Below are 21,890 nucleotides of genomic sequence, written 5' to 3'. Positions count from 1 at the left end.
ACACTCGGACATTATAGTAACAGAGGACATGTAGTACCTTACATATGTTGAATACCCTTTTTTCATATTCCTGACCTGCAGGCTATGGATTTTCTCTGACTCTCTCCACATCACAAGTTGGTGGAGAAACAGAAACTACATCCATTTACTAATTCTGCCAGATAGCAGAAATTATTGGTCAGAGGTTTGCAAAATACTACAAGAAGATTCGGTACTCACAGGGTAACCTGGGAAAGGATTTATAAAGTGTGAGGAGATGCTGGAGGAGGGACTGTCTCCCCTGCCCTCTATAAACTGTCCATTGTCATCTACTGACACGCCAAGTGTTGCAGGCTTTTCACTGGTACAGTATTTTTTCCTCTCCTCTTCACTTCCATGGGCCCTATCCATGTCTCAGGTAGGGCATGCTAGAGAAATAGTGTCAGCAGCCATAGCAACGAGTTGTAGATCTGGACAGATCTGCTCAAAGGATGGAGTGAAGGATGCTGATGACTGGCCTGTGTGGGGATCATCCCCCAGCCTCACCTGTACAAGACCTGCATCATCCCTTGCTACACACTGAAGGGAAAAGGAAGGGATGGGTGCTGGTGGCCAGGCTGGGTCTTGCCAGTCACCACTGGAGATAAGTTGGGCAGACTCCTTAAAGAGTGACTGACACCTAAAACTGTATCTGCCAGAGACAAATGAACAATATGAATAAAATGGCAAGGTACTCGAACCCTCTGACTGTGTCTCCCTGTGTCACGCCCACGTCGTGTGAGGCGACAGCTCGACGCCAGGCCTCACCTCACGGCAGTTTCCCGCCTCTGGCGGCGGACCCGCCTTACGCCACACCCAACATGGTGGCTCTGCCTGCCCTCCCGCCACGCTCAAGATGGCGGCAGCTCGGCAGCGGGGGGCCCGCCAGAGTCCGCACTCAAGATGGCAACCGGGAGCGTTCTTTTTCCCTTTCCCCTCAGTTCCTTCCGTCGTGCGCCGTGCTTATGGCGCCGGGGGGAAGCGCGGGGCGGCTCTCCGCTCGCCTCCGGAAGCGGCGGAAGGCTTTGGAGAGCGGACTCGGCGGAGCGGAAGTCGCTGAGGTGGACGGAGGTGGCGGCAGCGAGCGACGATGAACAACAAATTCGACGCGTGAGTCGGCGGCGCGGCCCTCCCCGACCCCCCCCCCACCGCTGCGAGGGCTGCGCGGCCCCGCTCCCTGCCGGGGGCTCCCCTCCGCCGCCGCCGCTGCCTCGGCGCCGGTCGGGCGAGACGCGATGAGTCACGGGGCCGCGCACAGCCCCGTTCCTCCCCCCTGAGCCCGGCCCGGCCCTGCTCGGGTGCTGCTGCCTGGCCCTGAGGGGATGCGGGCCGAGGGGTGGGTGCAGTGGCCCGGCGGCACAAGCGTCTGCTCGTGGCGGGGCGTCCCTCACCGTGCAGCGCCTTTTGGCCCCGCTTCTCGCTCCTCTTTTCTGGCCCTTGCTAGGGAATGGGGCGGGCGGAGAGACCCGTGGGGTGCAGGGCGCTGGCGTGGTGTCTGCTCGCCTGAGGGGCTGCCTCTGCCTTGCTCAGGGGTGTGGGGAGCTGGGTGGGAGAGAGTCAGCAAAGTTACAGTGACAGGTCTTCATGTTCATCTGCTGAGTAGTGAGGGACCCTAACAAGTAGCTGGGGTTTTCTGTGGCAGATCAGTGTCTAGTACAAACTGCTTGAGTTTGTTCTAAAAAGGCATTTTGTTGCTCTCTTCTGCTTAAGAGTGTGTGCATAAGATGCCTGTGATGGGCTCTGGGCATGCAAAGTAGTAGTAGTTTTTACCGTGTAGGTTGTCAACCATAGGTTTCCAAATGCTGATGGTCCTTGTACCACGGAGGAGCTTAGAAGCAGAGACTACTGGGGCTTGGTATGAAACTTCTCAGCTATGTGATGTCAGACTCACTTTCTTTGTTCTTTTTCTTTATTAGATTGAAAGATGATGATAGTGGAGACCATGACCAGAATGAGGAGAATAACACACAGAAAGACAGTGAGAAGGAAAAGAATGATCGAGAGAAACCACAGAGTACTACCAAGAGGAAGGTACAGTGCTGGCATCTGCATTCCATCACTAAGGCATGATGTGGGAGTGCTAGAGAGTCAGTCTTCAGTTCAGGGATAAGAAAAATATGTCTTGGTTGGCTGTGGTCGCTTAATGCGCTGTTACTGTTGTAATGAAGGTAGAGGGGCTACGTTAGCATTTGGGTAATTTGATGTAGCTTTTGGAGGTATGTAATCTGAGGGGTGAATGCTCCCTTCACAAATGCAGCTAGTGCTCTGCCAGGCTTTTGAACAGAAATGAGAAATAAACCTTTATTTTCCCCAGAATTTTTTTTTTGGAACAGGGTGTGGGGGAAGGACTGATTGACAGGGAAGTAGTGGCTTGCACTTGGTTTACCAGGCTGTGTTTGTGCCACTGTTAAAATAACTCTTAAGATGGGTCTCTGTATGTGTAGTGTAGCCTAGTTAAGAAGGCGTATATCCATCCTGTTTGGTTTTTTTTTAGTCTTGTGCTTAGGAAAACTATTCTGTCTGAAGTAATGCAATCCTTATAAACTTACCATAGGCAAGAGGAGAGATTTAAGCCCTAGTAACTCCCGTAACAATATCAAGTGATACAAGATAAGGGCTTTTTGGTTTGGTTTTTTTTTCTGTCAGTTTTGACTCTTGGATAATGAGTTCTCGTTAGCCTCTTTTATGCTCATTAGAAGTCTTTTTAATCAGAAATGGGTGTTTTGGAAATTGAAAAATGATCACTGCCCACTGCTAGCCATGGGTTCTGCCAAAGCTGACATAACAAGTTCCAAGACTAATCCTCCCAGAGTGTTAGGGTGTTGGTTGCTTAAGGGAGTTGGTGTCACCAAAGAGTTATAATTGCTTTTGAATCATAGTTTAGTGTAAATGGGTTTTGTTCTTCCCAGAGAAAGAGAGTGTCTTTTTTTTTCTTAATTTGAAAAAGTTAAAACTCTTGCATTGCCCTTTTCAGTTTGTCTTTTTTTCGTTTGAGACAGGCACAGTTAAGGACTAAAGGAAAATTTAGTGATACTGCCTCTAATAGTTGTGAGGGTTGCTTTTTTTGTGACGCTCTCCTGAGCTTAAGTTATTATTTCCTTAGCCATCCCTGCACTGCAAATTTCTAATATTCTTTGAAATAGTCAGCTGCTGTTAGCCTAATCATCCATTTCAGACAATTAACAGAGATAGTATTTTTCTCTGAAAATGAGGATCAGTTGTTTGTTTTATAATCTGTGAGGGCAGGAACTTGTAGACTTCTGATGCTGCAAATGTAATTTTTCCCATTCCCCTTTTAGCAAAGCGTATAAGGGGTAAGCAAGCTTTTCTGTTCTGCAGGCTGTTGTCCCAGGGCCAGCTGAGCACCCCTTGCAGTATAATTACACCTTCTGGTACTCCAGGCGAACACCCGGGAGGCCTACCAGCTCACAGAGTTATGAACAGAACATCAAACAGATTGGCACCTTTGCCTCCGTGAGTATATCCCCGTTGTCCTTGTGTCACTTGGGCATGGCGTGGTCATCGTGGCTGGCTTACTCCCTGTGTGCTAGATGTATGCACATGCAGGCTGTGCTCTTGTTGTCAGGAACAGAGGAGAGTGAGTGATTTGCCATGACTTATGTATAAGTTTTTGAATTACCTACAGCAGGTGACATGTCTTAAGCAGTTCTCCTCTGCCCTGTGCCTGCAGTAATGGTGGTAGCTGGAATAATAACAGAAAATGAAAAGAACTCCCATGTAGCTTAAATCGGCTAGCTGGAGCAGAATTTGACAGGTAAGCAAGAGAAGAAAGGAACAGCTTTTCTGGATTCAGTGTAGGTGTGGAGCAAAGACTGTACAGTCCTCCCCACACACATCCCCCCTGCCCATATTTCCACCACAAAGACTGTGTTTGGAACAAGCATCTGGCGTGCTGTACATACAAGCAGCTGGTAGTCTGTTGTCTGTTACCTGTCTGGAAGTGATGACTGGGGTGCAGTTTGGTGTTGCAGTGAAGTTCAGTAAAAGGCAAACTGCTCTCCCTTTCCGCTTGCACTCTTTGTGGTGGTTTATTCCTGGAATAAATTGAGCATATCCTGGAAAGGCAGTGTTGTGTTGTTGCATGATACTGGCAGTGTAAAATCATCATTAAGATCCCAAGATACATAAATGAAACATGCCTCCATTGTAGAGGCACCACTTACAATACCATTTTCAAGGCTGGGAATTCTGTTGGCTGCTTTCCTTTTTATTTATTTATTTATTTTTAAATCTACTATTTTTTCCAGATTTTCCAGGGTCCCTTGCAAATGTTAATTTTGCCCACCAGTAAATCTCTGTCTTGTGTAATGTGAGAATTTGTAACAACATCCCTTTATCCCTTCTAGAGGCTGCAAAAATATGCCTGTCCAATAGCTGGGTTGTGTTATTGCATCCACACAGGATAAGAGTGGGAAGAATAGCTCTAAGCCTATCGTCAAGGGTAGTTACTGCTCCTGTTCCCCTGTGTGAGCAAGTACTTTCACTTCAGTGAATGAAAAATGTGGCTGCTGCATGATGATCTGGCAATAACTTTTCAGTCTGTTAAATCAGTTTAGACTTAACATTGACTTTTAGCTCCTTAGAGGAAAGTCTTCACACATTCTGTTGTCTGCTCTTTGCTGCAAAGACTTTGTGGTTGCTGTTGTAGTTTGGAAGTGCTAGAGTTCAGTTAGGATGGAGAGAGACTGGCCAGCAGATCTGATAATGTGTTTGGTTCCAAATCCTGTTTAAGAAGGACGAAGAACAAGCTTCAGAAAGAATTGTCTGAGCCTAAATCTGGGTTCAGATTTATTCTCTGCTTTTCAGTAGAAGGCTCTAAAAGCTTTTAAATGCTAACCACTAGAGGGCATGTTCACTTGGCGTAAGAATTTATTTTCCACACTGCATTTGGATGTGTCTGACAAAAATAGATTGCTTCTGACCCCACCTCAGTCTTGGTTCATAATTTTATTGGCTATAAAAGCAAATTCCTGCTTGGATGGCAGAGGTCAGAGATTGGAGCAGAATTCCAAGTGCTGACCAAGTCATTAAGGTCTCTGATAAAGTACTTGGGATGGTGTCTAACCCTTCCAGCTCCACTGCTGGTCTGCTTAATAGCTATTGTCTTACTGAGTAGAGTCCTCTTAAAATATGGAAATTAGTATAATCTCTTCCAGTGCCTTGTTTTGTTTTAAAGATCCAGCCTCTCTAAAATCCTTTTTTATCCAGAGAATCTCAAAAGATAAATATGTTATTTTTAAGAATTAGAAAAGATAAGTCCCTTGTCTTCCGGCCAGATTGTCTGAAGTAGACAGAGGGGTGCCAGAATGGAAACTGGTCAAAGTGAAGTGGTCCAAGTGTACCATGGCAGACTGTAAAAGGAAATAAGAGGTATTTAAATAAAAGCTCTGAATAGTGCCTTGAGATCTTAAACCAGTACCAGAATGTGTCTTTTTTCTTAAAACCTGGATACAGTAAAATTAAATACAAAAAATGTCTCGTTTGGAGGCTCCTGCAGTCTCCACGACTGCAGAGAGCAGTAGTTAATGCAGGGCTAATATGTATAGTGTAGAGAGGCTTGGCTGTACCTGATGCACTTGACACATATCCACTGATTGAAAGTTTGGGCAGTAGGATTTACAAGATATGTTTGGAACTGTTCTCCAGAGCAGCAGTTATCTTACCACGGATTTCTTCAAACAAACACCAAGTGACTGTGGAGGCACCTGTTGAATATTTCAAGTGGTCATCTGGTAATGGAGCCAGTCAGAAAAAGGCACCCAAGCTCTGATCCTACCGCTGCCTTCTGGGTATCCTAATCAACACCCTTGTGACGATAAAGTAGAACAGAAGAGGGGAAGGTGGCTCTGGCCAGCTGGTGTAGAAAGGGAAGCCTGTTTCTGTAGGAATCCTGGCTGTGAACAGTCTGAGCAGCTTTATTGTGTGGTTCATGTCATTGCAGGTGGAGCAGTTCTGGCGGTTTTACAGTCACATGGTACGTCCTGGGGACCTGACAGGCCATAGTGACTTCCATCTTTTCAAAGAGGGGATCAAACCCATGTGGGAGGTGAGTTGGAGCTCTCATTTCTGCCTTGGTATTTTCACAGAGTATTCTGGAGAGAACCTTCTACAGTGAAGGGACTCTTGTCTTTAAATGACACTCCAGGCTTCTCTTGGGTGCGGTCCTTTCTTCTGGGTTTCCTGTAAACTTGTCCTCAGAACTCTGTCCCATGTAACCTAGCAGTCCTGTGACTTGCTGGCAGAGGAGAAGGAAGATGCAGAGAGTTGCTAGCTGCACTCCCCCAAAGGTTTCAGAACTGCCTTTGCTTGTGGGCCCAGAGGATCTCTGGGCAATGTTACCTGGAGCCCAATGAAGGGGAGACCCTAACTAAGTTCTGTGTCTCCTAATACAGACACTTGCCCCTTCTTATAGCTTTGTCCAGTGACAGCAGCGTGGGGCTTTCCTCTAGAAGAGCTGGACCCCTGTAAGTGGAATTCAACAAAGCTTATAAGAAACCAACTCTCCTTTTCCAGACAAGGAAGGAAGAGGTGCGTGTGGTTAAAAGCCTACAGCTGTACATAGAGCCGGAGATGGAAAGAAAACTTAGCCCTTCGTTTGCTTTTTTTGTTCCAGGGCACTTAGTTTGCTTCTGTTCATTCCTATCCAAATCTGTTAAAAAAGAAAATAAAAATCTTTGCCCACCAAATCATTCTTCCAGTTCCTGGCCTGCTTCCAGCAATGACCAATACCATTCGCAATATGAGGATTTTATGTGTTGCTCTGAAGTACCTAATTATGCTGCTTGGTCCTGAGAAATTTATATGTGACCCTAGTTGGCAATTATTTTAAGCAAGGTGTTTTATAGCCAGTTACTGCAAATACAATTTATATAGAATGTTTAACCCTCTTCGGACTCCTAGTGAGCTAGCTGCTCTGATAATGTGTCAACCAGAGAGTCCACAAGTTAATGATACCAGAATTTCTATAAAGCATTTCCCTGTAGCCATTTTAAGACGAGGGTGGAGAGATTCTTTGGTTTTTTACTTCTGGCCCCACTCCCTTCTTGTATTTATAGAAGAGGACCTGGGATCTTGCTGCTGGCCTTCCCTTTGCTGCTTGTTTTGTAGGGTTTGTTTATGCTCCTTTCTCTTCCAAACTAATCCTTACTTGCTGTCATTCTTATAGGCACATATATGCGTGTATGTAGCTCTGATCTTTTTCTAGATCCATCTGTGCCTTTTCTGGGTAAAGTCAGAAGCACTAAGCATAATGTTCCCTGGTAATTTACTGGGCTGCAGATCATTATTATTCTGGTAAAAGGAAATCAAATGCTTGACTGAACTGAAGCTTGTTTAACCTGAAAGAAAACTAACAATAACCATAAAACACACAATACAGCATCTGTTTCCCAATCACTGTTCTCTTTGTAGCCTTGAACCTGCTTAAACCACCTTTGAAATATTTTGAGCAATACCATTTTCTCTTCTGACCCCTATTAGTCATTGTGGAAAGTTTGAGGAGTTAAACCCAACTCCCTGCTTAAAGGCTGAAGCCTAGACGGCTTCGTCCTTAGAGTGTGATGTTCACAACTTGGAAAACAAGGATGCTTAATCAGAAAGTAGTTTGCATCTCATGGGAGTATGCCACATTCCTAGAACTTGTGTTTATTTGGATTCTTCACCTTGCATGTGGCTGCCGTCATGCTTTTAGGTTTCTCCGGAGCTGACGCCTTCCCCTTTCAGTACAGGCTTTATCTCATACCTGAAAACTAGGAGTCTGGTGAATGCTGCTGTTATGCTGGCACTTCCATGTTTGCTCAGGATTGCTTCATTAGCACTTGCTCTCTCTGAGAGCACACAAATTTTTAGTTTTATCTGAGCCCTAAAGAAGCTTTAAGGCTAAAATAAAGTTAACTTTGTTTCATTAAGAAGGGTTGGGCTGCTTTGCCTAGCATCTTTAAGGTGTATCCCAGCTTGGCAGAGGGAATTACTGGTGATTTGGCCAGGGATGTCCTGTGTTGTGCAGTCCCATCTGAGTTATCCTTTGTTCTTCTCTGTTTCTGTCCTAGACCTGTCTTCCCTTTCTCTTCCTAACTGCCACCTCTTTGACTTCTTCCTACCTCTCTCTTTTTGGCTTTGGATGGGATTTGTTCCCCTCTCACCCTGTAAGATTTCACAGCTACAGTGTTGTACAAGAGAATGCCACGGTGTTCTGTACAGAGGAGGAGCTGCTGTTTGACGTAGGTGTGCATTCTGTGAAGCAGGGGACTCTGTAGCAGTTTTCAGCTCTTTTTCAGGTGCAACATATGGAATCACAATATTGAGATGTCGGACTGGGCGCTTAGCATAAATTTTTTCTTTACACTCTCCCCTCATTTTTGGTTATTTCTCTGGGTCACCACAGTCTGGAACAAACATCCAGCTGTATGATGTGTGATAATGTCAGTGGTTCACAGAGAAAGGACTGGTCCTTTCTGTGTTAACACAACTTGTGAGCCCATTCCTGGAAATGTGGAAGGAAAGTCTTTTTCAATGTCTGCTTGCATTTAAATATCACTTTGCAAACTCTTTCCCTGCCTTCCATGTTCTGTGATGAGGCATTTTTCTTGTTTTACAAGCAGAAGTACATATACAGGGGATTAGACAAAGAGGGAATCGGTCTCGGGTTTGGGAATAGTTTTAGGGTCCTTGCCTCTGGTTCTGTGTGCAGATTGGTAGGCTGGTGTTAGTCTTTGCTAGTGGGATCAAAACACTAGAGCTGAAGTCTTCAGTGCATAGAGCTTCGTCTGGAAAGCTGAGAGTCATTGTTTCAAATACTTTGTATTCAAAGTAAGTGGTATACCTCTGTCTGCTTGTATGGGGGAGAAGCAAAATGTTTTTGCTTGAAAATACCTCCATTCTGTCCCTTGCCCCACCCAATCAATATCTGCTCCTGTTTGTGGCTCTGATGTCTTATGGGAAGCAGAAAAGAGCTAGAAGAAAACAAATCGATTTCTTGCCCCTCTTCCTAGGATGATGCCAACAAAAATGGTGGTAAATGGATTATCCGTCTGCGAAAGGGCTTAGCGTCACGATGCTGGGAGAATCTCATTCTGGCAATGTTGGGAGAACAGTTTATGGTGGGGGAAGAAATCTGTGGGGCAGTCGTCTCTGTCCGATTCCAGGTAAGTGCTTCTGAGAACTGGCATGTACTTCCATTTGGCAGGGCTACAAAAAGTACCATCTGCTTACCCCTCACATCCTATTCTGTAGGAGGATATTATCTCAATATGGAACAAGACAGCCAGCGACCAGGCCACAACAGCCCGGATACGCGATACGTTACGAAGAGTGCTCAACCTACCTCCCAACACCATCATGGAATATAAAACACACACCGATAGCATCAAGTACGTGTGGTGGCAGGGGGAGGGCCTGCTGCTGGTTGCATGCGTGCTTGAGCAATTTAATGCAGATCGCAAGAATTGAGAGAAGTGCTCATGTGCGTTGGGGCTGTTCACTGTGAACAGTATCACAAACAGCAGCAATTGTTGCCAGTGTGCTTTGAAAGCCAAATATCTGTGTCATTATCGTGCTGTTGTTAGGGACATTTGGTTCTAATAGTAAAACCTTATTTTTTTGAAGTGTATAGTCCAGGGCTTTGTTAGCAATCCACCCAGCCTGTCACTTGGGAGATGGGCAGCCCAGTGTGGGACTGTGGCTTGATGTATTCAAAGACAAGATTGCAGTGGGGGGGACGAGATCATTTGAATAAATAGAGATTCTGGGGAATAAAGTGCGGAAGCTAACGGGGATTTATAGTGCCATTAGACTTATAAATGGTCTTGGGAAAGTGCTGTGTGAATTTACAGTGCTGTACAAATGATTTCTAATCATAATAAACGTCGTATATTAAGTCTTCCAGGCCCTGGTGACAGAGGCTCTTTAACAAGACTAGAAGATCACGGTACACAGAGAGGACAGCTATGTTTTTAAATAAACCTATTATAGCTTACCATACCAGGCCATTCAGGGTGACTTTTATTTCCCACAGAGTGACGAAAAATTGCATATATAGCTATTAGTTAGAAGTGAAAATGTAATTTTTTTTTCTTTTTTTCTTAAGCGTATTATAAACCAATACACTGATTAGGTCATACTGGTTAAATTAACACCTGAAAAGGTGTACCCAGAAAAAGAAGTGGAACAAATTAATAAGACATTGATAGAGCAGTGAGCTTTCTAATCTAGCCTGTAATCAGGGTGCAAGTACCTTTCATGACTTCCTTTCATTATGCTAGCTTGTCCTTTCCACATAATCACCCTGTCATCAGTGTGCTGTCAAACAGCTTGGTGAGATCAATCCTGTTTTTAGCAGACAGCTAGCTTCCAGTTGTGGCCAATTTTGAGTGTGGGTCACTAGCAGTAATACAGAGGTCTCATCCAAACTGCCTGCAGGCATCTAGTGTTCCATGTGGCCCTCTCTCCTGTGTGCCTGGGGAAGAGAAGGGAAGGAGAAATTATTATTAAACTGAATCTTTTGCAGGCAGCTTTGGTTTCTGAAAGTTCCTACTTCTGTTGTTGAAATCTTGTATTCATGACTTTGCCAGTAACATTTCTCATGCACTTTTTGCCAGGAGAGGGCACTATCGACTCTCTGTCCGTGTTATGAGATAACAAAGTGCTCATGTGGACACATAACAGGATATTTTACTCCTGTTCAGCAGTAGCAGACTGCGGTGATGTGGCTTTGTGGTGAGAGCGGGGAGGTGTTTGACTTCTCTCAGTCTCTGTAGGGAAAGCTGTGTCCTGAGCCAGCTCTCCGAAGCTGTGGTGGTGGTTCGTGTAGCAAGTTTAGAATGGAAATGATGTGGGCTTTCCCTTACCAGCTATTGCTACCAGCACTTCCTAGGACAGAGAATGCTGCTATAGCAATGTTTGTAACTGTTCTTGCTCTGGCAGGTGGCAGTCCTTGAGTGATGGTGCATCCAATATCATGGTCTTATTTCCCTACAACAGTGTAACATGCCATGCTTGCTGCCCTCTCTTCCTGCATAGCATCAAAGTTTCATTTTGTGCTGCTGACGTATGGTGCAAAATGAGCTTGTCCAAGAATAACAGGTGTTTGAGGAATCAAGTTTAGTAGCTCAGATTACAGCTGGGAGCAATTCTTAAATAGGAGCAGACTGGCTTGTCTCCCACTTATTCTTCTGTGGGTAGGAGGGATAGTCAGGACTTGGTTTGATGGTGTCCTAGTGAGGTAGATCTAAGCAATTAACCTTCTGCCATGTAGGGGATCATGAGAGCTCTTTTTTTCCATTGCCTCGCTTGAGCTGCAGCAGTCTGATTGCAGTGCTGTCCGACATCTCCTTCTAATGGCACTGGTGTAAATTCAGAGCAGAAATGCTTGTCAGTGGAGTTTCTGTGTAGTGATGCGTGGACCGACTTCTTGTGCTTTTCTCGCCTGGTACCAGCAAGCAGCAGCAGCTGCAGAGAGGTAATGGTGCCTGCTTCGTTGACAGAAAAGAGCAGGACAGCCCCAGCTTTCAGTCTGACTCTGTTTGGCTATGCTTCATATCATTAAGGTTCTCTCACTAATGAAGAATCTCTTGTGTAACTAGTTCTATCCTCCATAAAGTCTGGCTCCTTTTCCTCACCCATCTATCAAGCCCTGTTGAAATACTGTCCATCATGAATAAACTCCACTTATGCTGTGCATGTACCATGTGATTTATGACTCGGGAGCGCTTTCTAAGCCAGCACTCTATATTCACACTCTGGCTGTGTTTTATGAAAGACTCTAATGGAAGAGCTGTGCTGTAGGCTTTGTCAGGGCTGCCTTTCTAGGGGGGCTTGTGGCATTTTTCATTTGTATGGGCTGCATCTCTCCACTAGAGCTCTGCTCATGTGCAGGGTTTGATTGGCATTGATTGTGCTTCGGGGAAGGGAGCACGCTTAGCAAGAAAAGAACAGGCGTTTCTCTAAACCTTGACTTTTAGGTAGTGAATTGACCTGGATTAGCTTTTGACACACTGTAAATGAACGCTTCTGTAGAAATTGCTAGCATACCCCTCACTGTGGAACCTGAGCCTCGTGCTTCGGGTTTTATATATTCCTTTTGTGATGATGCATTTCATATTAACTCATTTTTAGATACCATTTTTCATGAGTTGTCAGTGAGGCTGCAGCCCCCTTTGTTTCAGAAAGTGGTGGTGCTGCCAAGCTGCGTTTGAAAAGTATCTGTTGCTTCACAGCTATTCCAAGGAGCTATTCTGCATTCTGTCCTTTCTGCTCTCAGTGGTGGGGCTTGTGCATTTAGCTAGATAAGCAGATCTTTCATTGCAATTTTCCTGTGTTTGTCCTTTCTCTTGCTTGTGATATTGACAAGCTGCCTAAATCCCAGCGAGTGGAAGGGTCAGCCTAGTCTGTATTAATTTCCAATCTCGCTAGAAGAGCTAGAGCAATCTCTTGGACTCTGCTTAATTCCAGGGGATTTATAGTACCTTAGACGTTACAGTGCAAAGCACCTGAAAAGAACATATGTGACATTTTGTGGGCTACCTTGTTTCAGTAGCTGGAGAGAAATCACTTCTCTTTGTTCCCTCGGAGGTGGACTGAGAGGGGTGCACTGGGATGTAGTGGACCACTTAATAGGTTCTGTTCATCAGTGTTGTTAACCTTGGAGGTGACATGGTCCAGCAGTGACAGTGGGTTATGGACAGTGGCACTCCCTGTGGTTTGGAATTAAGAAAAAAAAAAAAAGACCTCTTACTTTTGCTGCCTTAGGAAGTGCACTGTGCTTTTTTGAAAGCAGAATATTGCTGGTCACAGCCTAGTCATGTCTCAGTGAAGCCACTGAAAATATTCAGGTATCTGTGGCAAGTGAACTGCAGTTGGGAGAGGGGTAGAGGGGAAGTGATCACTGTAAAGTTTGATTTTTGAGCATTGCAGCATGAAGTGCTTGGCTGTCTTGCATATACCTTTGCCCTGCTTGGGGTTATCAGCCTTTCTTTTCCGCACTGATAACTGTATGGTCAGTGACCATCTCCTGTGTTGAGAGCTCTCACCTGCAGTACCATGCCGGAATCCCAGGCAAATTCAACAGTATTGCTTCGTATGCCAGGAGAGACCAGACCTGTGGCCGTACAGCAGGCTGCCACTGAGTGGGCTGGTCTGAAAATATTTTGGTTGCTGTGTGACTTTATGGATCATCCTGTCAGCTCTAAAGCAAGGCTGCTTTTTCTGAAAACAAAGCTTCAGTTATTTGTAAGAGCCTGCTGCAGTGAGAGCTGAGCAGAGTATAAAACTATCCTTTCCTTTCAAAGTCACCACTGATAACTAATGGGATGGCTCGAGTAAATGAGAAGAATAGTTGATCTTAATAGGGCTGGCACTGGGTTCATTTCACTGCAGGCAGTTGGAGGAAATGGCCTCAGAGTATATTTTAGCTAGGAAACAAGCAGACATCCTATGGAGGAAATAAGGGTATGCACTGTAAGAAGAGTGCAGGGGCAAGGTTCTCAGGACAAAAAAGTGAGGAATGACCAAAAAAAGTGAGGAATGAAGAAGAGACATCCCCACAGAAGTGGCAGGTGTTGGGCAAGAAGATCAGTGTTTGTGAGACAGTAAGCTGGTGGTGGGGTGCTTGTGAGAAGTCTCCCTTGTTATTACATCAGAGTTCAGCTAATTCTGTGACTCTTATGTTTTTATAGCACTGGTTTCCATTTGCTTGCTAATTTCCAAGACCTTAGGAGAACTCCTCAATGCTGCTGTCCTAGTTGTGTCATCTTTGTCTTTGTATCTTAAATGGTGGTGGGCAGGCTTAATTTTGTCTGAACTTAGGTGGTTTGCAAATGGGACCCGTACACACTGTCTGATGCCTCTCAGTGGAAGGCAGGTTGCCTTGGGTCTTGCCAGCTCTAGAGAGCTGCATTGTTTCACCCTCATTCCTTCAAGTCTGAAAGCAGGAATAAAAGCTAAAGGACAGCAGTGAGGTTCCAGATCTGATAGCTATCCTCTTCTCCTGAGTCTCTGCAATGCTGGCTTAATTCATTTATCACTCCATTCTCCAATTCAAGTAATATTTCCAGGTGCTGCAAGTCTAAGAGCACTTCTGTAGACCTGGGCTTTGAAATGATGGATTCATTGATTCGTTCTCTGTCACTGTAGTATGCTTTATTCAGAAGTGTCTGTGACTTTGTAAAAGGCTTCCTTATCTTGGTGGCCTGTCTCTCACCAAAGAAGTGACTATATAACCTATTTATTTCATGTTTCTTTTCAAGGAGGTCAGTTCAGATGTGTTCATTTCTAAGTCATGATGACTTCCCTATTTGCCTTTGCTACAGATACTGCCAGGTGTGTGAAAGAATTATTTCAGGCTAGAAGGATATCCTAGATTTTTTTAAAGCTATTAGTTTTCAGGCCTGTCACAAAGTTCTTGACTGGCTTTGAACAAATCCCAAACACTCTGATAGAGCATGGAGAGCACCCTGGAAGAGGCTGTGCTGCTCTGGACACCATAGCTGCAGAGTGTAGTGAGTGGTCAGTGTGCTGGGAGGTTGCGTGCAGGCTGGCGGAAGGGACAGCCCTTGGTGACTGTTGTGAGGGTAGCATGCACTATGAGGTCTCTGTCTCCTTTTTTAACTGGGGAAGGAGATTGTAAGGAGGCAGGGCTGCACAGGGAAATACTGAAGGGGAACTGCTAGGACTTAAAGATTGAGGGTGGTTGGAGAAAACAGCTAGTGCTGCTTGCACAGTGGTGATTTGGAAAGTCCCTTGAAGCAGCTGTGGCTGCTCTTCCTCTTTTTACTGGAGTCCCTGATAGTGGCTACTCTTTGCATTTTTTTTCCCCAGTGTACTTGATGGGGATAAAGCGAGCCCTGCCTGGGTCCTGACCCTGGGCAGTGGGGGAGAAGGTGGGAAGTTTCAACAGTTGTGGGTCAGGAATGAGTGTGGAAGAACAGCTCTGGCTGGCTTTATTTAACCTGCTAATGTTTCCATTTCCCATCTGTTCAATGGGAGTAACCTAAGTGTTGGGGATCAATTCACTGAGTATCTGATTGCTGCGCAGACAGTATAGCAATAAGGTACTAAAAATGTCTATACATAAAAATAACCTCTTAGACTCTCTGGCACTGTGCCTTTGGCACGTCACAGGTCATAAAGATTCTGCCAGACGAGATTAACTGGCAGCCTTGTTCGGTACAAAATGGAGAGCAGTTTGCTCCGCTAGCATAGTTTAGGTACATTAGGGCAGACTCATCCTGGTGGATTTTTTCAGTCAAGTCAGCAGATAGTTGGACTAATTAGTACTATAATATGTATGAAGGTCTTGGCTTAAAAATTCTTGGCTGGAAGAGCTTTTTCTCTATGTCTGTGAGAAGGACTTGGCAGCTGAAGGACTACGTGCATGATGTTATTGGGATGTTGCAACAGGGAACTCCTTGGTTTGAAAGGGGTAATAAATTATCAATTATCTTGACAAATAATCTGCCCTTGTGTCCCTTCTGCAGAGAACAGAAGTTACAAGTTTGGGGAGAACTGTGGGAGAGGAAAGAGAGAAGATGTGATTATGGGTGATGGGAATGTGGTAGAAATACAAGGCATGGGAGGTTGGAAGGAAGACATGAAGGCAAGGGCTTTAACAAGGCTGGAGATGTGCGTTAGCTTTCCAGCCTGTATTCAGCAGCTAAGAGGGCTTCAGATCCAGAGTTTCTCTTCCCCTTTTCTTCTGGAGGGAGGCAGTTGTACCCACAGTGTCTAGTACCATGTGCTGACTGGGTGACATGGGCAGTTTTCCTTTCTCTGGAAGATTTCTTGGCCTTGTGGCCTTGAAGGGAGCTGTGTCTGGGGAGACTTGGGGGTAAAGTTCCCATTTAGGGGCTTCTGTGCTGCTGCCTTGCTTAGAATGAGCCATTTGTGTATTTCTCTCCTGCAAGCAGCGTACTGCTGTACGTCAAGCTGGATTGCAGATCTGACCTGGTGTACTAATGTACCACAGCTGTGTCCTGTGTGCTGTCCTGTTGCATCTACAGCACCCTTTGCTGTCTTTCTCACATTTCCTTTCGCTTCAAGGGCTCATGTCTGAGGATCAGCTAGAGATACCGTGTGGCTTTGGGACTCCCATGGATGACTGTTACTCACTTGTCCATCCTAGTCAAGATCAGGAGGATTTTGAGCTACCATGGATGGAGGGAAACTGAGGAGGAAACCTAGCCAGCCATAGATAAGGACTCTCTTAGACCGGTTGATCACCTTGGTAGGTCACAGGAGCCTGTGCCTTGGAGAACTATGGAGATTTAGTTGCTTCCTGGAAGTTTTGTCAAAGCAGTTTTGAACTGGGAAGAACTGGAGTGTTTTGCTGCTCACCAGGCTCGTACTGGTGGTGCTGAAGTCAGTGATCTTTAGGATTTCACCTTCAGCGCTTTCAAAAGAGGGATTTGCTGTCCTGTGGTCTGGGAAAGCAGTGTCACAAATTCCAAGCTGTACACCACAGCGACAAGCTTCTTGCTTGCACCCTCTTGGTTGGGTTCCCAGCAAGACTGCCTGTATGTGGTGTACAGTCTTGCAGAGTGCACGTGACAGGCGCTCTGCCAGTATACTCTGTTTATTTGGGCTATGACTTTGCTGGGAAAGAGCATATGACACTGACACCTGAGCTGCTTTTGCAAATGCTGATTGGGAGCTTGACTCTGTGAGGCTCAGGTTAAAGCGAGGCTGGGGCTCTGTTTTTGGCACAGGTGCTGACTAACACAGGATTTCCATTTCTGGACTCTCCTGTTGTGTTGCAGTGGCCTGATGAGGCAATGCAGAAAACAAGATGTGAGGTAGCTGCTAAGTACCAGCAACAAAATCTGCAGGGTGGTCTGGGTTTATGACTGACCTGGGTTCCCTTTAAGGTCTCTCCAGCTCCATGGGACTCTCTGGGTTCAGTAAATGGCTTGGCATGTGCTGTAGGCACTAGGACGGTTTTGCTGGGCGTGGAGAACTATGAGGTTCTTTGATGTCTCTGATCCCAGAAGGCAATAGTCATGCTCACATTAACCTCAGTATCTTTTCCCTGAGAGGGCTTTCAGTATGCTGCCTTCGTAAAACAGACAGCAATTTTTCAGTCTGCTAGCTTCGTCCGTCAGTAACATTCTCCACCAGGGAATGCAGCGTTAGGCCTGTCCCTCTAACTTATCTGAAAACATTTTCATTTCAAATAGCTGTAATGTTTTTACTGGGTCGTCATTAACAATGCAGGTTTACAATAGGAAATTAGACTTTCTAATAACAATTGGATTCTGCCACCTGATCGAAGAATTTCGTAATAACTAAGCTATGTGGCATTAAAAGAAGCCCCTTTTGGGGGGATTACTACATACGCAGGTATGTGGTGAACCATGAGGCCAGTAACTGGCTATGGTTAACCAGCCAAGGAATGTGATAATCCTCCAGAAAGACGTAACATCGGCTACTTTATTAGCAATAGGAAATGGATATTCCATTTGTGACTGGGAAGGTCATACCTGTCTCTGGGTATTAATGTGGCTATATCAGCAGCAGCCAGTGGGAACGCTTCATGTCTGTGCAGAACGTTAAAGCTGCCTCGCGCTGTCAGATGTTTGGCTGGGTTTTAAGGATGCTTCTATCCACTAGGGCTATCAGAGAATATTGCCTTGCTCTCTGAAGACAAGTGCCTTTCAAACGCCATTGAATGTTTCTGCTCTCGTTAAAAGTTAAGAAGCCTTTGATCTGAAGTGCTGGTTTTTTTGTTTTTTGTTTCATTTTTTTTTTTTCCCTCTGGCTTGCCAGGGCCTGGGAGGAGTTTCATGGCCTGGTGAACAGCAGTGGCCGCTGATCGAACGCTCCCCCTCCCTCTGTCACACCCAGGGTAGGGCCTCATCTTTCTTCCTATGTGACTTCATGGCATACCTCTCAGCTTCCAACCCTCTTCCCATGGGCTGGCATGTTCTCTTGCCTTATGGGCCTGGTGGTGGGCCCATTCTGCTGCTGGCTCTTTCCCAAAGGTCAAAATTATTTTTTTATTTTTTTTTTTTACCAAAGACACCAACATTCACCGTGGTCTCCATTCACGCAGCGTTTTCTGTTGTGATGCTGTGTGCTATTTTGCTAATGTGTCCTTCCTCTGTGCAAGGCACTTGTGCCCCAGGCCTGGTCCCAGGAGGCTGAGAGGTATGTCTTCAGCTTGGGTCTGTTGCCTAGGGTTGACTGTAAGCAGATATGGAGTGGTAAATGAATGCTAAACACATCCACGTGATGGGCACTGAGAGAGGCGCCTGGAGCTTGGCATACATGCCTTTGCTCTTGACAGTGGGCTGGAGCAGAATAAATTAGTCTGTCAATAAAAGCTTGTTCAGGAAGGACACACAGTAGCTACTGTATTTAGAAATAATAATGCTGTGGCTAATGAGATGAAACCACCTGCTACTTCTGGTAGTGGCAACCAACCATGTGCAGAGAAAATAGCCAAGGTGAGCTCAGGGCTGTTGTGAGCCTCGCAGCTCAGATTGTTTTTCCCCTCCAGTGCCCGCTTCGCTGATGACAGGCCCTTTCCTTAAAAAGGGCTAGCAGGAGGCCTGGTGATGAGAGTTGCATTTGGTTGTAGCCAAGTGGGATTGCTGCACTGCCGAGTGCCAGAGCAGAAGAACCCGCTGGAAGGCAGCGTTACATTGCCTAGTTCCCACCCCATGGCGGCATGTAGCTGCTCCAACATGGCCGAGCTCTGAGGGGCCACTGGGGATCCCAAAACCTCCCTCCACAGCTTTGGGCAAGCAGCGTTCTCATAGCTTGCTCTGAAGTCATGGGTGAAGATAATATCTATCTTTCCTCACAGATTTGGCTTTTTGTGAGGATCAATGGTTACAAAATGTTACACAGGCACCTAGTAGTGCTGTTATTGTTAGATGACATTCAAGTGACCTTCCAGAAGAGGAAAGCAGTTCTCTTCATGAAATACCAGTCTCAGAAGACAGTAAATGTGCCAAGTGTATAGGAAAACAGTGATGGAGTTGATTTAGCTCTCAACTGTATTGGGTTACCTATGCTGAGCAGGGAGAGTAGTGATGAGCAGAGGGCCTGGGGCATCCCGATAAAGGCAAAAGGAGGGGAAATGTAGAAACCTGTCCAAGAGAGAGCTAACCAAAGTGTGCTGTCCTCCTGAGGTAGATGGCACAGGTGAAAGTACAGTATGGGATAGAAAGCCAAACCATTGTTGCAAATTAACTGGAATCCAGTTAATGAATCCTGAATCATGTTCCCAAATGGCAGCACAGCCTGCTTTGGCTGGCAAGTGCAAAGGTGAACCCCAGTCTTCTGCAGGTGGCCTCCAGCATGATTTTTGCTGTCATGTCATAGCAGAGTAACTTGTTTAACTCTCTAAAGAGTGTTTTTTACTTCCTTCTGCTCCTCCAGCTCTCCAGCCCGCTTCCTGGAGATGTTCCAGTATGTACTGTGCTGTGATGTTACAGCTACCGTGCAGCTCTTAGCAGCGCACAATGCTAGCTCAAGGGTTTAAGCAGGATTTTACAGTCCTGCAGAGCACCTTGCTTCTGAAGCCGCTGCCTTTGCTCTTCAACCCAGCTCTGCTGATTTGGTGTGGTATGTGCTGGGGCATCCCTAGGTGTTTGGTTTGGGCAACTTACTGCCCTGTCCCTGTTATGGGAAGAGCTGCCAAACCTATCCTCTCAAAATAATGGTAATCTCATTTATTTCCATTTGAGTTCAAAAAAACACACCACCTTTCTATTAATGTGTAAATATGCTTTGCCTACTGCTGCTGCTCACAGGCTAGCAGTAAGCATTAACGCAGGTTTCTGTAACCTGCCGCATCTTCAGTTACTGCCGTGTGCCGCAAGACAATACAAATGAAGGTTGTGGACCAGCAGTCCTTTCTTTGTCAGTAGCCCCTGCAACTCATGTGGCTGTACTCATGTGAGTAAAAGCTGCTGAAGAAACTCTTCTATTTAAACTTGAGGGAAATGTCCCTTTCAGATTAGATATTATTTTAAGGTAGCAGAGACCAGAGAACTAAACTGGTTGACAGCATGACAAAAGGAGCCTAAATATGAGGGACAGAGGCAGGAGGAGGTTGGACTGACGGTATATTTGTGCTCCAAGCAGAATCCCTGAGCACAAGTGTTTGGGAAGGAAGAGATCTTGCAAGTTGTTTAAACACCAGAATCTGTCAGGGAGGTTTCCAGAGTCTATCATATGCTTTGCTCACAGGAGATGACACTTTTTTCTTCCTGATGAATGGGGATGAACCAGGATCTCCTTGTGTTCCAGGTGTTCTGGAACAGCAGGTTGACTCATGTGAAAAGTCTCTAGTTAGAAAGCAGACCTGCTTAGGAGGTTTAACGAGCGTTGATTGGAGTGATACGCTGGGATGGCAACACTGGTAGCCATGGTGGGTGGAATGGGGGGGTACTGTGATCTGAAGGAATGCACACCTTTAACCTCTTTCTTTCCTCTGTTTTCCAGGGATAATTCAAGCTTTCGAAACACAAAAATCACATTGTGAGAACAAGAGTTGGCACTAAGCTCCTCTCTCCGTGTTGAAAGCACTGAGAGGTCTCCACCAGTGCCCTCCGACCTCTGAAGGGACTCATGGGCCACTCTCTCGCACTCCTCCTTGGAGGAAGGATCCATCTGAAGCCCTCCAGCAGCGGTGACAATAGAGGCTGATTTTGTCATACACAAACTTTTTTTTAGCAGTGGGGCGGGAGGCCAACCTTTCAATTAGCAGCGTGCCCTCGGGGCCGCATCTTGCAGCACTTTCCTCTCTTTCTCTACATGGCATGCAGGATCTCTGGGATTCTGCCTCAACGTCAGAGCCTTTTGCTGAGGGATACCAGTATTATAAGTCTCTCTGCAGCTGGGAGGAGCTTCCCAGTTGAGAGTCAGCCCTATGGTTTTCAAATGCCCCCTTTCAGCTCTGCCAATAAATTATTGGGTCTCTTTGTTTCTTTCAGTCTCTCTGTTTTTTTGGCTCTGTCTAAAAATCGGTGGGGTGGTATTTCTCTAGGCTGTGGTAAGGCCCAAGGCCTGCTTCTGCCAGCTCCATAAAGCATCTTCCCCTGAGCTGGGGGGAGCTCCTACATGAAGCAGCAAAGCACCCCAAGTGCCAGCCATGGCCAAACTTCGCTGTATTTGTGGACTTACATGGGCAGAGGAGTTAGATATGTAACATCTTGCTTAAAAAACAAGATGCTTGCTTTGTCTTTGCCCCTTCTTCATACTCCCTGGTGAGCACTGCCTTGCACCCAGCCCTATTTGTTCGGGGGAGGGATGCAAGCTTCCCTTAAACTAGGACAAAGAGATGCTTGGGGTCACTTAGTTGCCTTGACTCTGGCTGTCTCGGTGGAGAGCCAGCGGTGCTGCCCTGTGTTGGATCCAAGGAAAGGCTGAATGCAGAGCCATGCGTGCTTCTGGGGTGCACTGAGGTTTGCAAGTCTCTGGCCATCTGGGAAACTGGACCCCAGTGGGGGTAGCGGAAGAGGATGATGGCCCAGGCTGCTTCTTATAGCTGCATGAAAGCTGTGACCAGAAGAGGGGCTGCGAGTGACCCCCTGTCTCCTGTCCTCTGCGGTGAGGCTAGACTGATGGGTTGTTGCCTGGAAAGCCAGCATGGCTGCCATTCGGATGCCACAGAAACAATAGGAGCTAATTATTTCCTCTGATTCTGCTTGACTGCAACACTAATTGTACTCATTAACAGCTCCAGCCTTTTCCCCTTTTCCTTGGGGAATCGCACAATTGCCTTTCGTTTTTAATACAGCCTTTGCATCGGGCCCAGGAGGGGAGGCTGCGGCCAGAGATGGGGCACATCTCTTGCCCTGCGTGCTCTGCACAGTCCCCCAGGAGAAGGGGCTGCTTGGGCCAATTTGGTC

The 21,890-nt window shown here is 46.0% G+C and overlaps 1 protein-coding gene across 2 annotated transcripts; it reads left to right on the top strand.

The window, feature by feature from the left end:
* Positions 1 to 1,033: 1,033 nt before the first annotated feature.
* Positions 1,034 to 20,962, top strand: EIF4E2 (eukaryotic translation initiation factor 4E family member 2). Of its 2 annotated transcripts, XM_072868111.1 has the most exons (8): positions 1,034 to 1,128; positions 1,935 to 2,049; positions 3,358 to 3,492; positions 5,981 to 6,085; positions 9,030 to 9,182; positions 9,271 to 9,407; positions 17,794 to 17,872; positions 20,482 to 20,962. In XM_072868111.1, the coding sequence occupies exons 1-7, from the start codon at positions 1,109 to 1,111 to the stop codon at positions 17,837 to 17,839; spliced, it is 711 nt and encodes a 236-aa protein (XP_072724212.1). In that variant the 5' UTR covers positions 1,034 to 1,108; the 3' UTR covers positions 17,840 to 17,872; positions 20,482 to 20,962. The 2 variants fall into 2 exon arrangements, with proteins under 2 accessions (XP_072724212.1, XP_072724213.1); XM_072868112.1 differs by lacking the exon at positions 17,794 to 17,872.
* Positions 20,963 to 21,890: the final 928 nt, after the last annotated feature.

Source organism: Ciconia boyciana, chromosome 7 (assembly GCF_034638445.1).
Source record: "Ciconia boyciana chromosome 7, ASM3463844v1, whole genome shotgun sequence".
Classification (NCBI taxonomy): Eukaryota; Metazoa; Chordata; class Aves; order Ciconiiformes; family Ciconiidae; genus Ciconia; species Ciconia boyciana.
Note: the sequence above shows the minus strand (reverse complement) of the source record. Positions and strands in the feature narration are given on the sequence as shown.